Source organism: Microcaecilia unicolor, chromosome 8 (genome assembly GCF_901765095.1).
Source record: "Microcaecilia unicolor chromosome 8, aMicUni1.1, whole genome shotgun sequence".
NCBI lineage: Eukaryota > Metazoa > Chordata > Amphibia > Gymnophiona > Siphonopidae > Microcaecilia > Microcaecilia unicolor.
In genome coordinates this window covers 8,437,495-8,454,605 of record NC_044038.1, presented here as the reverse complement: position 1 = coordinate 8,454,605, position 17,111 = coordinate 8,437,495, and the positions used below count along the sequence as shown (strand labels likewise).

At 47.1% G+C, this 17,111-nt stretch overlaps 1 protein-coding gene across 1 annotated transcript in view; it reads left to right on the top strand.

Annotated features, from left to right (window-relative positions):
• The window catches only part of MYO15A (myosin XVA), a 173,359-nt gene that overhangs the window by 147,677 nt on the left and 8,571 nt on the right, over positions 1-17,111 (top strand). Inside the window, exons 51-57 of the mRNA XM_030212017.1 lie at positions 466-538; positions 1,789-1,862; positions 3,030-3,112; positions 4,549-4,679; positions 8,203-8,297; positions 10,958-11,035; positions 13,460-13,556. Of these exons, the coding sequence (XP_030067877.1) occupies positions 466-538; positions 1,789-1,862; positions 3,030-3,112; positions 4,549-4,679; positions 8,203-8,297; positions 10,958-11,035; positions 13,460-13,556 (631 nt within the window). The remainder of the gene's footprint in view (positions 1-465; positions 539-1,788; positions 1,863-3,029; positions 3,113-4,548; positions 4,680-8,202; positions 8,298-10,957; positions 11,036-13,459; positions 13,557-17,111) is intronic.

The following is a 17,111-nucleotide window of genomic DNA, read 5'->3' as shown; positions in this document are numbered from 1 at the left end:
CTTGGGGAAAATACACTATTTCTGGGATAAGCAGTATAAAATGTCTTCTACATTTTTGGATTCTTGCCGGGTATTTTTGACCTGCATTGGCCACTGTTGGAAACAAGATGCTGGGCTCGATGGACCTTTGTTCTTTCCCAGTATGGCAATACTTATGTACTTATATAGAATCCGGGGGTTAACCAGCATTCTACACTTAAATTTCTGCATAGAGCTGCTGGAAATTTATTTTAAAAAGAGGCTTTGTGGTTTTCATTGGTGCTCACTGAAGAAGTCTTTTTATTATCAGGCCCGTTTCCTTGTCATTTTAAAAGAACAGCACATGCCTCAGCAGAAGCGGCATGTGAGATATGGCACCCCCTGTACTTCCTTATTCATGTATGTCAAGAGTGAAATAGTTCTGTTGACTGTGATTCACTGACAATGTTTCATTTCCATCCTCTTTTACCTTCTCTCCTTGCACAGTCCCCGATCCAGGAATCACTCATTGAATTCAGAGACCAAAACATGAGCAGGAGAGCAGTAGACATTTTCCAAGGTAGGGAATGCTTCCTTCCCGTGGCATTTTTTAAAGAAGGGGTAGTATTTCCTGCCAGGAGTAGGGGGGGGGGGGGTAGAGGTGTGGAGATGTGATTTCTGTGAAGGGACCGAGGTGTCGTATTGTGGTCAGTTCTGGTCACTGTATCTCAAAAAACATGTAGCAGAATTAGAAAATGTTCAGAGAAGGGCAACCAAAATGAGAAAGGGGATGGAACTGTATTGCTTGGGTATTGCAGCCTGCTCACTTGATCACCACAGACTGTTCACCGAATAAAATACTACAGATTCTTTTTGGATTCGTATTGGGTAAATGGAACTCTTTATTCAAATGGAGAGTGTATAAATCATTATTGCTTCAGTCTATACAATGATTAAGAAATATACACACTGACTGAGTCAAATTAGGAGATATGCACACTAATTAAACCATCTAACTAAAAGAAAGCTATAAAACAGATACATATATATATACATATACATACAACACTGGTCTCCATCATCCAGGCTCTTATCATCAGCTGGGGGGGGGGCCCGGTTCACAGCGAGAGCTAGGAGCTTCAGACCAGGAACAAACCTTCTGCACGACAAGTCTGCCCACAGATGAACCCCATCTCTGCTGTGACAAGCCCTCCCTTTTTATTAGGCTCTAAGCTCATGTTCAGAGCTATGGGAAATTATAGAATGCTTACTGTGGGAACACGGTCGCATGCTTTCCAAAGTCCAGGTGGCCAAGCTGGGCCCGGAAAAACAAGTGCCATCCTCCCCCCTTCACATATCAAATTAGTTAGAGCTGTGTCTTATCTTCTGCATTCCAACTTATTTTCACATAATCAAAGTTAAACAACCATTTTTAAACAGAATTACTTCTAATCAACAATACAGACCCCGAGTGCACTGGTCGGTCCAGACAGGGTTGAAAAATAATCTTTAAAATTCACTTCCATTACAGGAACTCCGGCGATAGTATTGATTTGGTGCGCTCTACCCATGCGCTAGCGCTGCTTAGTAAAAGAGTTCCTTAGTGTTATTCTATAAATGATGTGGATCCTTTATACAACAGTTTGCTCAGTGCTTAAATGTTTCAGCGCCAATTTATAGAAGATACTCCAAAGTGTCCAACTATTTTCTCAAAATTATAGGTTTTCAAAAGAATTTTAAATTAGGGCTGAGATTGTTCCAGTCGTATGTTACATGTAAATTAAAGAGAAGTAGATTAATTAAGATGTGGATTACTGTGTTACTTCACAGCTGTGATGAAATTCATGGGAGATTATCCACTGAAGGGACAGACGGAGCTGGATGTGGTTTGCAGCATTTTAAAGGTAAAAGGTCCAACAGCCTAACACCTGCTCCGACCTATCTTTATTTTTTGCAGCGGTAAGCAGGGGCATAGCTACGTGGGGCCACGGGCCCCCACAGATTACGCCCTGGCCCCCTCTACATTTAACCCCCCCTGCCCCCTCCCCATTATCAGGTACTTTGTTTGCTGGCGGGGGTCCCCAATCCCCGCCAGCCGAAGAGTCTTCTTCAGCACTGGTCGACTCCGGCGCCTTCATTGTGTGATCATCTGTTTCTGACGCCTTACATCCTGCACCGTGCATGTAGCCCCATGCAGGACGTAAGGCGTCAGAAACAGATGATCACACAACGAAGGCGCCGGAGTCGACTGACGCTGAAGAAGACTCTTCGGCTGGCAGGGATTGGGGACCCCTGCCAGCAAACAAGGTACCTGATGTGGCGGTGGGGGGGGGGGGGGGTGCGGCGGGGGGTCCAAAGTGGCAGGGGGAGGTGGCTAAATAGTGCCCCCCCACCTCGGGCTCTGGCCCCCCCTCCCGCCGAGGTCTGGCTATGCCCCTGGCGGTAAGGCAGTTTTGTTTCGGGCGTTGTTTTCTAAGTATTGGGGATAAATACAAAACGACCTCATTTGTATGAGCTTGACTACATTTGCATGCTATCCATGCACACTCCTCGTTTCCCGCCGCTAGACCCCTCTGAACATTCTGCATTGGTAAATGCAGTCGCTAATGGCTTCTAGTTCCTCCCTTTACTATTGAGTATTGGGGCCTGAGAGGAAGATGCACTAAAGTCGTCGGTAATTCCCGTTCCCTACCGACTCCATAGCGAATCAGTAGGGAACGGGAATTCACTAAGGAAAGGGAATGCAAATGAGCTACTCGTTGTAGCTCCGTTGCATTCACCATTACTTTGGTAGCCAGTCGGAAATCGGGACGTCTCATTCGGTTATGCTCCTCTTCTTGGGTCTCTTCAGCCAATGAAAGCGCATCTAGCTTGCTGGTGTCAGCTACACGCATTCTGATTGGCTGAAGAGACCTGGAAGAGGAGCATAATGAAAGGGACGTCCCAAAACTCCGGATCGACTCGCAGGTCCCCGATTCCCTTCTCCTCGCTGCCTGGAACCAGTTTAAAACGCAATCTGGCTCTGAGTGATGAGAGAGCTGCCAGCTTGTGACCTGAATTTGTGTTTCCAGCTGTGCAGGGACAATGAAGTACTGAAGGACGAATGCTACTGTCAGATCATCAAACAGATCACAGATAACACAAGCTCCAAAAGGTAAGCTCCTTTCTCCTGTTTTGGGAGTCCTGAGTAATCTAAGCTCTTTGGTTTCCTAGGTTTGCCTCTTTGCAGAACCTGCTAAGGGCTAGATTCTATATATGGCACCTGAAAAATCCACGTGGAGAAAAAATATGCCTAGGCGTATTCTTTAAAGTATGCCTAAATTTTATAGAATCGGCTTAAATATCTACGGGAACAGTAAAAAGTTTTGTTCCCGCAGTAAAAATCTCTTCCTCCCCGCAGGTCTCACATACAGGAAACTGCAGTTGTCAGCAATCACACTGGGAGGCCGTCTCCGAGGCCTTCCTTCTGCCGTGTCCTGCCTTCTCTACTGCAACTTCCTGTTTAGCGTCAAAACAGGAAGTTGCAGTACAGAGGGCGGGACACGGCAGAAGGAAGGCCTCGGAGACGGCCTCTGTGAATCGCTGCTGGCTGCAGGAACCTTTAGGTGAGACCAGTGGGGAGGAGGCAGGGAGGAGAGAAAAGCCGCAGTGGCGTGAGGGGGGGGGGGCAACAGCAATGGCGTGGGGGGCAGCGGCAGCAGTGGTGCCCTGAAGATTTTTTGCCCGGAACCCAGCTTTGTCTCTCGGTGGCCCTGTAGTTAAACAACATATAAGGAACTGGTCAGTGGCGTTCCTAGGTCGGCTGCCACCCGGAGCGGATTGCCGCGGCATCCGTCCCCCCAGGGTGCAGCACGACCCCCCCCCCCCCCCCAGGTGCATCCATAGCTGCTGGGAGCAGCCGCGCAGAGGGAGCAAGGAACCAGCGGAGCCGACAGGCGCACAGCTGCTCTCTGCACCCCTCCAGCAGCGTGCACCCGGGACGGACCGCCCCCACTGCCCCGCCCTTGCTACGCCACTGGAACTGGTCTAGATTGCAATGTGTGTAGCAAGCTACTTCAGGTGCAGAGTGAATGTTATAGTCAGTCACCCCCTATGTATTAAAGGCTTGGGAGAAGAGCCAGGCTTTCACCTGCTTCCTGAAGTAGAGGTAGTCTTGAGTTATACGTAGCCCCTCTGGGAGTAAATACCAGCGTGTGGGGGGCTACTCCTGAGAAGGCTCGCTGTCTCTCTTACCTAATATAACCAGAAAGGGAAAGGGACAAAGTTGATGTTTTGCTTGACTCGGTCCCATTATAAGTTTATTAAGATGCCGATCTCTTACTCGTGACTCTATTTTCCCTATGGCTTTGCACGGCTGCACAAACCCACATACTCTGGGATGCAAATTAGAACTCAAGGCTTATTATAAGAATAACCAATGACTTGGCATTCCTGGTGTTCTTCTGTTTCAGTTTTCAGGTTGGTAAGGCAGAACTTTTTCAAAGTGCATTTATCACTGTGTGTTTTCTTTGCACCCTGTGGTTAAAGTACATGTGAGAGGCAGCATTGCCTGTCAGGGTCTGTTACTTTCACCTCTTGTGCTTTAAGCAGTGATAGCTGTCAAAGAGGATGGCGTCTACTGTATATCCTCACAGCTTATTACAGATGCTCGGAGGTCCTAAAGCCCTACCTATTCAAGTTCCTACAAGACACCTGCAGGAGCCCTGGTTTACATTTTCAAGGTAAAGCATCTTCAATGATACAAATTTTCTTTTCATAGATGTTTTATTTCTATCATGGATTCTTAAATTATCTGCATGAAAATGGGGTATAAGCAGTGGCTCTGGAGCCCCCGGTTTGGCTGACGGGGGTCCCTGACCCCAACCCTCTTTGAACTGCGTGCATTAGAATTTAGGCGCAGTTCATTACAGAATACGCTTAGCGAGTTTTGCGTGAAAATTCTAATTAGTGCCAATTAATGCTCATTATTGCTTAAGTGTTGTTATCAATGCTGATTAGTTTGTTAAGCCAATTAAGTTACATATGTTGTTATAGGATACGCCTGGATTTCTGCATGGATGTCTAGACATTATAGAATCCTGCAGTTATAGACCAGTAGCATCCATCCCCTTAATTACCAAAATAACAGAAGGTATAGTGACCAAACAACTCACAGACTATCTAAACAAGTTCTCAATATTACACGATTCTCAGTCAGGATTTCGCTCTAATCACAGCAGTGAAACCGTACTAGTTACGCTCATGACCAAACTCAAACAATTGATAGCAAACGGCAACAACATTCTACTGTTACAATTCGACATGTCAAGTGCATTTGACATGGTTGACCATGGAATTTTACTACACTCCTCGAATACTTCGGAATCGGAGGCAACGTTCTCAATTGGTTCAAAGGGTTCCTCACTACACGCTCATATCAAGTGACATCAAATTCGACTACATCAGCTACATGGATACCTGAATGCGGAGTTCCACAGGGATCCCCCCGCTCACCAACCATATTCAACCTAATGATGACACCCTTGGCCAAACTACTATTGAATCAGAACCTAAACCCATATATATATGCTGATGATGTAACAATCTTCATCCCATTCAAACAAGATCTAAGGCAAATCTCCAATGAAATCAAGCAAAGCCTACATATTATGAATTCCTGGGCAGATGCATTTCAGCTGAAACTCAATGCAGAGAAAACCCAATGTCTGGTACTCACCTCGCAATACAACAGAATAAATTTACCACCATCAACACACCTAAACTAAATCTACCAGTTTCGGACTCCCTAAAAATCCTTGGAGTCACCATTGATCGACACCTAACACTTGAGAACCATGCAAATAACATAACTAAAAAGATGTTTCATTCAATGTGGAAACTAAAAAGAGTTAGACTATTTTTTCCAAGAAGTGTCTTCCGCGATCTGGTACAATCATTGGTACTCAGTCATCTGGACTATTGCAACTCACTCTACGCTGGCTGTAAAAAGCAAATACTTAAAAAAATTCCAGACAGCCCAGAATACAGCAGCCAGACTAATATTCGGCACACCAAAATACGAAAGCGCGAAACCCCTGCAGGAAAAACTACACTGGCTCCCACTAAAGGAACGTATCACGTTCAAACTTTGCACCCTAGTCCATAAAATCATCCATGGTAATGCCCCAGCCTACATGTCAGACCTGATAGAACTACCACCCAGGAATGCAAAACGATCCTCTCGCACATTCCTTAATCTTCATCCTCCCAAGTGCAAGAGTCTGAAATACAAATCAATGCATGCATCTACCTTTTCCTATACGAGCACGCAGCTCTGGAACGCGCTGCCACGTAACCTGAAAACGGTCTATGAATTGACCATTTTCCGCAAACTATTGAAAACCTATCTCTTCGACAAGATATATCACAAAGATCAACATGTGTAACTGTATAATTTAACATGTGTAACTGTATAATCTTAAAACTCCCAGACTGTCTTATAATGTCTTTCTGCTTTAACACCATCATGTATTTCACCACCATGTAACACAAAACCCTCTGTAAACCAAATGTATATTCACTTCTATTTCCAGTATCCATGATGAATTGTAAGCCACATTGAGCCTGCAAAGAGGTGGGATAATGTGGGATACAAATGCAATAAATAAATAAATTTCTTTAACAAGGATGAGACATGGGGGGTGTGAGGACTCTTAGGTTTTAAGATACTTTTATACTTTTCTTGCTTTTTCCTTCATTTATGTTTTGACCTCCTTGCACTTGCTGGGTTTAGGAGGGGGGAATGTGTTGGTGGGTGGGTGGCAGAAAAGGCAAAGGGGGCGGGGGTTATTTTATAAAACTATTAAATGACAATAAAGCTGGCTTATATGTCACTAGTGGAACCATGCCCGTTTCCTCAACAATGAAACGGGCCCTAGGAAGGCTGTCATGTAAGCTTTTTTTTTTTCTCTTCCCTGCCCTCCCCTCCATGTCCATCAATTCTTCCCTCCCCTCCCCTCCATGTCCAGGGATTCTCCTCTTCCCTGCCCTCCCATCCGTGTCCTGCAATTCTCTCCTCTACTGTCCTCCCATCCCATCCATGTCCATCAATTCTCCTCTGCCCTGCCCTCCCCTCCCCTTCCTCCCCTTGATTTGTACTGAACGTTCTATGGCTGGCTGGCGCTGGCTTCCGTTCGTAACATCCCTCCTGACGTCAGCTCGCCTCCAGCATTCCCTTCCCTCTCACTGTTCCACCATCTGACATCATTATGTCTTGACGCGAGGGTGGGACAGTGAGGGGGAATGGAACGCTGGAGGCTGGCTGATGTCAGGAGATGTTACGAACCCAGGCAGCCAGGAGATGTTACGAACCCAGGCAGCCAGACATGGAATGTTGGAGGTGCAAATTATTATATAGGATATGTAACTATACATAACTTTTTATTTTTACTGTTTAATCTTCTTTTGGCTATAGTTACTATGCTTTGTTGTCAATAAAAATTGTTAAAATTTTAAAAGAATTAGAAAAAGAGGCAGAGACCTGTGCTGATGCAGTAGTGCAGCCAGCACTGGGATGGGGAGAGGGGAGGTACTGATCCAGCATGTGGATGTGTTATAGGAAAAAACTGCAGCGGACTGCCTAGTGATGGCGTGACCTCTTCACACTGAGGGGTCCTTTTACTAAGGCACGTCAAGAAAATGGCCTGCGCTGGCGTAGGCGTGTGTATCGGACGGACGCGCACAGTTCCATTTTTAAGCGCGCCTGCAAAAAAGGCTTCTTTCTTTAGCCAAAAACGGACGCGCAGCAACATAAAAATTGGTGCACGTCCATTTTGGTCCTGAGACCTTACCGCCACCCACTGAGTTAACGGTAAGGTCTCATTCGTTAACCAGGCGGTAATCATCAGTGCACATACACTGCTGATTACCGCCCAGTTAGCGCCAGGCGGTAGAAAATTTAAAATATTTTCTGCTGCGTTTATTGGGCACGGGTAAAAATTAGAATTACTACCCGGGGCACGCGGTAGCCAGGTGCCTACGCACCTTAGTAAAAGGGCCCCTGAATATCTCATCCCTGGCAGTGAGCACCTCAGCTCTGGATAACTGGTGAAGTGGCTCAAAATTTACTGAATGCCAGCTAATTGGATAACTCCATTTCACCTGCATAGTCTTGGAAATCCAGCAGCAACACTGTGGGAGAGGAGGGAGAAAAAGGGCAGTACCACAGAGTTACCAACCAAGAACTATAACTCATGTGTGTTATAGGAATCGCCAAAGCCTGTGAGCAAAACCTACGAAAAACCCTGCAATTCGGAGGCAGGTGTGAATATCCCAGTGGAATGGAGCTGAAAGCCATGGTGGTAAGTACAGAGCCCTCTATATCCTGACAATACACAAGACATAATACAGCTGCACAAAAGTTACATCTATGTAAGGAGTGAGCTTGCAATGGATTTCATTCACCATTTTATTCACTTTTCAGTGAGGTCTAGCCTAGTGGTTAGTGTAGTGGACTTTGATCCTGGGGAAGTGAGTTCAATTCCCACTGCAGCTCCTTGTGACTCTGGGCAAGTCACTTAACCCTCCATTGCCCCTGGTACAAAATAAGTACCTGAATATATGTAAACCGCTTTGAATGTAGTTGCAAAAACCTCAGAAAGGCGGTATATCAAGTCCCATTTCCCTTTCCCCCTTTCCCTTATGACATCACAATATCAGAAGTGAGCCAAGTATCAGGCAATCAAGCCATTGTGACATCACTGATGAGGTTGGCTCTTATTGGTGGAATGAGTGGAGGAGTAGCCTAGTGGTTAGTGCAGTGGACTTTGATCCTGGGGAACTGGGTTCAATTCCGACTGCAGCTCCTTGTGACTCTGGGCAAGTCACTTAACCTTCCATTACCCCTGGTACAAAATAAGTACCTGAATATATGTAAACCGCTTTGAATGTAGTTGAAAAAACCTCAGAAAGGCAGTATATCAAGTCCCATTTCCCTTTCCCTTATGACATCACAATATCAGAAGTGAGCCTATTGGGCAATCAAGCCATTGTGACATCACTGATGAGGTTGGCTCTTATTGGTGGAATGAGTGGAGGAGTAGCCTAGTGGTTAGTACAGTGGACTTTGATCCTGGGGAACTGAGTTCGATTCCCACTGCAGCTCCTTGTGACTCTGGGCAAGTCACTTAACCCTCCATTGCCCCAGGTACAAAATAAGTACCTGAATATATGTAAACCGCTTTGAATGTAGTTGAAAAAACCTCAGAAAGGCAGTATATCAAGTCCCATTTCCCTTTCCCTTATGACATCACAATATCAGAAGTGAGCCTATTGGGCAATCAAGCCATTGTGACATCACTGATGAGGTTGGCTCTTATTGGTGGAATGAGTGGAGGAGTAGCCTAGTGGTTAGTACAGTGGACTTTGATCCTGGGGAACTGAGTTCGATTCCCACTGCAGCTCCTTGTGACTCTGGGCAAGTCACTTAACCCTCCATTGCCCCAGGTACGAATAAGTACCTGAATATATGTAAACCACTTTGAATGTAGTTACAAAAACCATAGAAAGGCAGTATATGAAGCCCCATTCCCTTTCCCTTTTTTCTTCTCCCTACTTTTACCATCTTTGTTCTGTGGTTTACAGATTCTCTCTTTTTTATTATTTAATATTTTATTAGGTTATTCAAACTAATACTATACATGAACTTCATAAATATATCAATATGTTATGTGCTCAGAACTTAATGACTTCAACAAAAAGCCACCTACCATCCCATCCCTGCACATTAAAAAAAAGGCTAAATGGAATCTAAACTCTATTTGTTGGTGGATTCATGTTAATTCAAACTTTTCTTTAATTGTTGCAAATCTTGATAATGACAAAAAGCCGCAAACTTATCTGGAAATGCAAAATAGGTTGTCCACTTCATTCATATGCGCGGATATCATCCAACATTAAAGCTGTGGTGGTAAGAACGCTTCTGTTGTGCATCCCATGTGAACAGGGGCGTAGCCAGACTTCGGCGGGAGGGGGGTCCAGAGCCCGAGGTGAGGGGGCACATTTTAGCACCCCCCCCCCGGCACTGCCGACCCCCCCCCTGGTGCCAACCCTTTTGACCCCCCCTTCCCGCCGCCACCAACCCTCCCCTGCTGCCGCCGCCATCAGGTACCTTTGCTGGCGTGGGTCCCCAACCCCCGCCAGCCGAAGTCCTCTTCTCCGGTGCAGCCGCGTTGCTGATCTGCAAGGCTTCTGTTTCTGTGAGTCTGACGTCCTGCACGCACGTCAGATTCAAAGGACATCAGGCCCACAGAAACAGAAGCCTTGCTTGCAGATCAGCAACGCGGCCACGCCGGAGAAGAGGACTTCGGCTGGCGGGGGTTGGGGACCCCCACCAGCAAAGATACCCGGCGGCGGGGGAGGGTTGGCGGCGGGAGGGGGGTTGAGAGGGTCGGCGGCGGGGGGGGGGGGGCAAGGCTACGCCCCTTCTAAGGTGCACTGAAAAATGGGCTGCGCTAGTGTAGGTGAGTGTCTTGGGCATGCGCAGATCCATTTTTCAGTGCACCTGTAAAAAAGGCAGTTTTTCATTTTTGCCGAAAATGGACGTGCGGCAAAATAAAAACTGGCACGCATCGACCTTACCGCCAGCCATTGACTTAGCAGTAAGGTTCTGACGCGGTAACTGTGCGGTAATCATCTACACATGTAGAATGACAATTACTGCCTGATTTTTCAGCGTACGTAGCGGACACGCATAAAAAATTAAATTACTGCCCGGGCCTCGCGGTAGCTGGGCGGTAACTCAAAATTGATGCGCGTTGGGTGTGCATAGACAGCTGTGCAGCTTAGTAAAAGGACCCCTAAATGTACTAGCTTTCCTGTCCAGAACTGCCCCTTGAATGCAGTAGCTGCCCTGAGCTGGGCTCTGCCCGTACTGCAGCTTCAGTACGTATATTGAGGTAGTATATTGAGGTTCGAGTGTTTCCAAGTCTGGAGATTTGAACCTCCTTGTGTCTCTTTACAGGCTGGAAGAAGTTCCAAACGACAGCTCTTTCTGCTGCCAGGAGGGCTTGAGAGACATCTGAAGATCAAAACGTGTTCAGTGAGTAGAAGAGAGTGAAGTTGACTGTGGGGATCATCAGTGGTTCTTCCTCCTCCTTCTCCTCCTCTTTCTGTCTGAGTAGAAAGTACTGTGAGAGAGAGGCTGGGTTCAGATAGGTTGGGCAGTGATTTGGGTGCATTTTCAGTCATGAAGCTAAAATCCATCAGAATCTAGAACCTGTTTACTGAAGGTTTTTTGTTCTGTTTTGTGTAGAATCTAGAACCTGTTTACTGAAGGGTTTTTTTTCTGTTTTATGTAGAATCTAGAACCTGTTTACTGAAGGGTTTTTTCTGTTTTGTGTAGAATCTAGAACCTGTTTACTGAAGGTTTTTCTGGGTTGTGTAGAATCTAGAACCTGTTTACTGAAGGTTTTTTTCTGTTTTGTGTAGAATCTAGAACCTGTTTACTGAAAGGTTTTTTTTTCTGTTTTGTGTAGAATCTAGAACCTATTTACTGAAGGGGGGGGGGGGTTCTGTTTTGTGTCTATGGGGAAAATGCTTATAGGCCAAGAAAGTGTTGCAATGACTAGATGAAGGCCTGTGATGTTATGGGACTCATTCTCGAAACAGAAAAACATCCAAAAAGTAGCACAAAGTGGCATTTGGATGTTTTTTCCCCCAAAATGCCCAAATTGCTATTTAAAAAAAAAAAAATTAAGACATTTTTCTATACAGTTCTGAAGTGTGTCCAAATCACAAGGGGGCCTGTTAGGGGTATTTTGGGGACAGGATTTGGGCGTTCCTAACACTCGGACATTTTTCTGCCATAATGGAACAAAGCAAAAACGTCCAGGGCTAAAAGTTGGATATGTTGGGCTAGAACTGTTTTAATAACAACTTAGTTACAAAAAGGTGCCTGAAATGACCACTGGAGGGATTAAGGCATGAAACATAAAACATGGTGTAAATCCCAGCACATAGATTTAGGCGCACTGGGCCATAGTCTATAATTAGGCACCTAAATTTTGGAACGCCCATGAAGCACCCATTTCCCTTGCCCATAACCACGCCCCTTTTTGCCCATTCACGTTAGAAGTTCAGTGTACATCATTACAGAATACCAGGGGCGTAGCTACGTGGGGCCACGGGGGCCTGGGCCCCCGTAGATTTGGCCCTAGACCCCCGTGCCAATGACCCTCTTGACCCCCCCTCCCACCACCATCTGCTACCATTGCTGACAGGGGACCCCAACCCCTGCCAGCCGAGGTCCTCTTCTTCCTTTATTCTGTTTCCGAGTCTGACATCCTGCACGTACAACGTACAATGTGCAGGATGTCAGACTCAGAAACAGAACGAAGGAAGAAGAGGACCTCGGCTGGCGGGGGTTGGGGTCCCCCACCAGCAAAGTTAGGCGATGGCGGGGAGGGTTGGCGACGGGAGGGGAGTCGAGAGGGTTGTCGGCAGGGGGGGGTCAAAGTTGGTGGTGGTGGTGGTGGCGGCAGCGGGGAGGTCGGCAATGGTGGGGGAGGTGTCGGCAATGGCGGGTGGGGGGTCGGCAATGGCGGGGGGGTCGGCGGCGCCGGGGGGGGCTAAAATGTGCCCCCTCACCTCGGGCTCTGGACCCCCTGCCACTGAAGTTTGGCTACGCCCCTGCAGAATACACTTAGCAAGTTGTGCGCCTAAATTCTAATCAGTGCCAATTAGTGCTCGTTATTACATGTTAAGTGCTGTTATCAGCGCTTATTAGCTTGTTAAGCCAATTAAGTTACGCGTGTTGTTATAGAATCCTCGCCGATTTTGGCACCTACATTTAAGTGCACTATATAGAATCCGGGGATCAATACCTGCAAAGCACAGAATGATCTGTATTCCAGGCCCATATAAACAAGGAATATCGGAATAGGTATTCTGAATTCACATACTAGGAAAGCCGACCTGTTCAGAATTATTATAATAAATATTATTAGGAGCTCAGCAGATCTCCAGTTCTTGCTTTACAAGGTCTTAAGTCCCCCCCTTCCCCGTCCCATAATTCAGCTTTTTTTTTAAATAATTCTTGTTTATTAACATCTCAAACCAATGTCATGTTACAAGCTAAATTAAACTTAGATACATCAAGATGTATTAAACATTTTCTTTCCTTTTATTACCTTCCTTAACCCTTCCCCTCTCTCCCTCTACACCCCCCCCCAAAACCATACCCCCACCCCCTCCTTCCCTCCCTCTCCCACCCCTCAACCCACACCCAACCAACCCTCTAACAGTTTAGAATACTACTCCTAGCCACTGGAGTGAGAGTGTCCCAGAATGGAGACCGTGTCTTACAAAACCCGTCTCCTCTCTTCAGCTTTTCTAATCATTTAAAGATCACCTCCAGGCATGCCTCCCACACTGCTCTGTCACTAGTCTTCCAACATTATCCTCTCGTGGAATCCAAACCCATTCTGAATCAGTTCTTCTAAGCCTCACCTCTCTGCATCATCAGGTTGCCTTTGACGTGCTGGAAGAAATCTGCTTTGAGATGGCACTCCATACCATAGAGGCTTTTGATGAATACGCTCTTTTGGCACTCACCAATAGAGGTTAGTCTTGCTTAACAGAACATGCTGTACCTTGGTGGGGGCAGAGGTGGAAGGAAGAAACGGTGACTGTTCACTTGTCCTTTAGATTGTAAGCTCTTTGAGCAGGGACTGTCCTTCTATGTTAAATTGTACAGCGTTGCGTAACCCTAGTAGCGCTTTAGAAATGTTTAGTAGTAGTAGTAGTATCTTGGTGGGGGCAGAGGTGGAAGGAAGAAACATTGGCATTGCCACTGCGGAGAAGGCCGTCAGCCTTTTCAGCTGGCCCTGCTACTATGCAGGTGCTGCTGATATTCACAAAGGGGGTGGGACCTAAATGGAGATTTGTAACAGCCCAATGGGAAGAGGATGAGTGGAAAATCCCAGAATACTCTCAGAGACAGCTCTGACAGGGATTTTAATAGAATAGCCCTGAATCAAGTTTTAACGCCATTCCGTCATGTCCTACCGTACTGCACTTGGTCTTCAGAAAGGTTCAGCTCTTCTCATGAACTCTTGGGGATCTATTTACCATCTTGTACTAAGTCACTGGTTCTCAACCTAGACCTGGGGACAACACCCAGCCAGTTATGTATGAGATAGATTTGCATGCAGTGCAAATCTATTTCGCAGTGGCAATCCTAGGTCGGCTGCCGCCCGGGGCGGATCACCGCTGCGCACTCCCCCCAGGTGCAGCGGCATCCATCCCCCCAGGGTGCAGCACACCCCCCCCCCCCCTGGTGCAATGACACCTCCCTGCCCAGCGCATCAAGCCCCCCCCCCCCCGGTGCATTCTTGGCTGCTGGAGGGTGCAGAGAGCTGCCGCGCACCTGTTGGCTCCACTGGCTCCCTGCTCCCTCTGCCCTAGAACAGGAAGTAACCTGTTCCGGGGCAGAGGGAGCAGGGAACCAGCGGAGCCGACAGGCGCGTGGCTGCTCTCTGCACCCTCCAGCAGCATGCACCCGGGGCGGACCACCCCCATCGCACCGCCCTTGCTACTCCACTGCTATTTCGTGCATATCCTGAAAACCTGACTGGCTGGGTGTATCCTGATGGCTGGGTTCAGAACCCTTGCACTAAGGTTTTGCACTTAACATGTTAACTGCAAATGTTACTCTGTAGTAATTGTAATACCTCTGTATAAATCTATTAGGGGTGTCCCCAGTACTGAATGGAGAGGTGTTGCAGATTAATGCAGAGCAATGCACGATTAATGCAAAGCAACGATCACTGCTGCGAATTAACTGCATGGATGATAATGCAGAATGCAGTTAAAGTCTAACTAATTGCATCGCATCTGCTATGTTAGCTGTTAATACGCAGTGATGACTTCCACGACATTAACTGCAAGGCACAAGCACTGCCCAAAGGAATTTCCATGTTAAATGTTCAGCATAGCAATTAGTATGCATTTTTTGTAGCAAAAAAGGTGCCGGTTCTCAAATGCTAGGCTACCCTTCAGGGGTGGGGTCAGGGCCGTGCCGATGCGGTAAGCGAGGTAAGCGCCGCAGGGGGGCGCCCACCTCTGGAGGGCGCCGCCGCGGTGCTTACCCTCGCCCCGCGCCGCCGTGGACTTTAAATCTTTTGGTACCAGAGAGGGGGGTGCCGCCGCTCCCGCTGCTCTTCATCCTGGCACCCCCCCCCCGCACCAGCCCTTTAAATTTATTTGCCAAGCGAGCGCAGCACCTCGTGTGCAAGTAAAAGAAGCGGATCCGATCATCTCATTGGGCCTTCCCTCACTGTCCCGCCCTCCTCTGACGCAACTTCCTATTTCCTCTAGGGCGGGACAGTGAAGGAAGGCCCAATGAGATGATCAGATTCGCTTCTTTTACTTGCACACAAGGTGCTGCGCTCGCTATCGCGTCGGCAATTTCTTTTAAAGATGGGTGGCAGGGAGAAGACGAGGCAGGGTGAGGGTGGGGGACAGATGGGGTGACCGTGAAGGTGGGGGGGGGACTCGGATAGCAGAAGGGACTGGGTGGGAGACAGATGGGGTGAGGGTGGGGGGCACTTGGATAGCAGAAGGGACTGGGTGGGAGCCAGATGGGGTGAGGGAGACTCGGATGGGCAGAAGGGACTGGGTGGGAGACAGATGGGGTGAGGGTGGGGGGCACTTGGATAGCAGAAGGGACTGGGTGGGAGACAGATGGGGTGAGGGGGACTCGGATGGGCAGAAGGGACTGGGTGGGAGACAGATGGGAGAAGGGGCATGGAGCTGGAACTGGGGTCTGAAAAGTGAGCAGGAGGGAGAATGGGGTCATGCCTGGGGCAGGGGTGGATGGGAGAATCAATGGATCTGGAACTAGGGGCTGCCACAGGTGGGAACTGGGAGCCAAAAAGAGGGGGCAGTGAGAGAGGGGGGATAGATCCTGGATGGAATGGGGAGGGCAGACCCTGAATGGATGGGAGGGGGAAAGAGAGAGGGCAAATGGTGAATCGAAGGAGCAGAGAGAAAGGGCAGACAGTGGATAGAAGGGAGTGAAAGAGCAGACAGTGGATGGAAGGGGGCAGAGATAGAGGGCAAATGCTAGAGGGAAAGGAGAGAGAGAGGGCAGATGGTGGATGGAAGGGGGAAGAAATAGAGGGCAGATGTGGATGGAAGAGACATTAGAGAGGGCAGACACTGGATGGCAGAGAGAGAGCGAAGACAGATGCTGGATGGAAGGAAGACGGTGAAAAGAAGATGAGGAAAGCAGAAACCAAAGACAACAAACTGTAAATATATATTTTTATTATTTTGCTTTAGGATATAGTATTTTAGCTGTGTTAATAAATGTTTATAAATAGAACATGTAAATAAGGTAATCTTTTTATTGGACTAATTTTAATACATTTTGACTTAACTTTCAGAAAACAAAACCCCCTTCCTCAGATCAGGATAGGATACTGTAATAGCACTATACTGTATTGACCTGAGGAAGGAGATTTTGGCCTCTGGAAGCTAAATGTATTAGTCCAATAAAATGGTATTATTTTATTTTCTGTATTTGTTTTATTTCTATTTGTTAATTTGTAAAGTGGTGATTGGTATTTGTTAGTTTTTTCAAATTTACATCTGCTGTCTTTATATTTTGCACAGTACTAGGAGACATTTTCTGTTTCTGTGGTGTTGCATTGTATGCAGAGTCTGGCATCGGGGGGTTCAGTTTAATTTTTGTCTAAATAGAAAGTTTATGATTACTTATTCTATAGTGGATTAGGGTGTATCTGTGTTTGTGAAAAAGACATGGCTTTCAGTTGGCATTGACTGTGCAGGATTGACAATCTGTACTATTCTGTCTGGTTTCGTTTTACAATAGGTGAATTGATGTTCTAGTGCTCACTGTAGTGCTTAAGATGCTTTCCTTTTCCTTGTGTGACTCGTAGAAACGACTGCTTATGGTATGGTAAAATTGCTCTATAGGTTGTGAGTGTTTTGTATTCTCGGTATGCCTAGTACTGGATTTGGGGGGGGGGGTGTTAAACAATGACCGGCCCCGGGTGTCAACTACCCTAGCTACGCCACTGCTGCCGACGTCTCCCTTCCCTTGCACTCGTTGGTTCCCTCAGTGTCCCGCCTTCTTCTGACGTCAGAAGAAG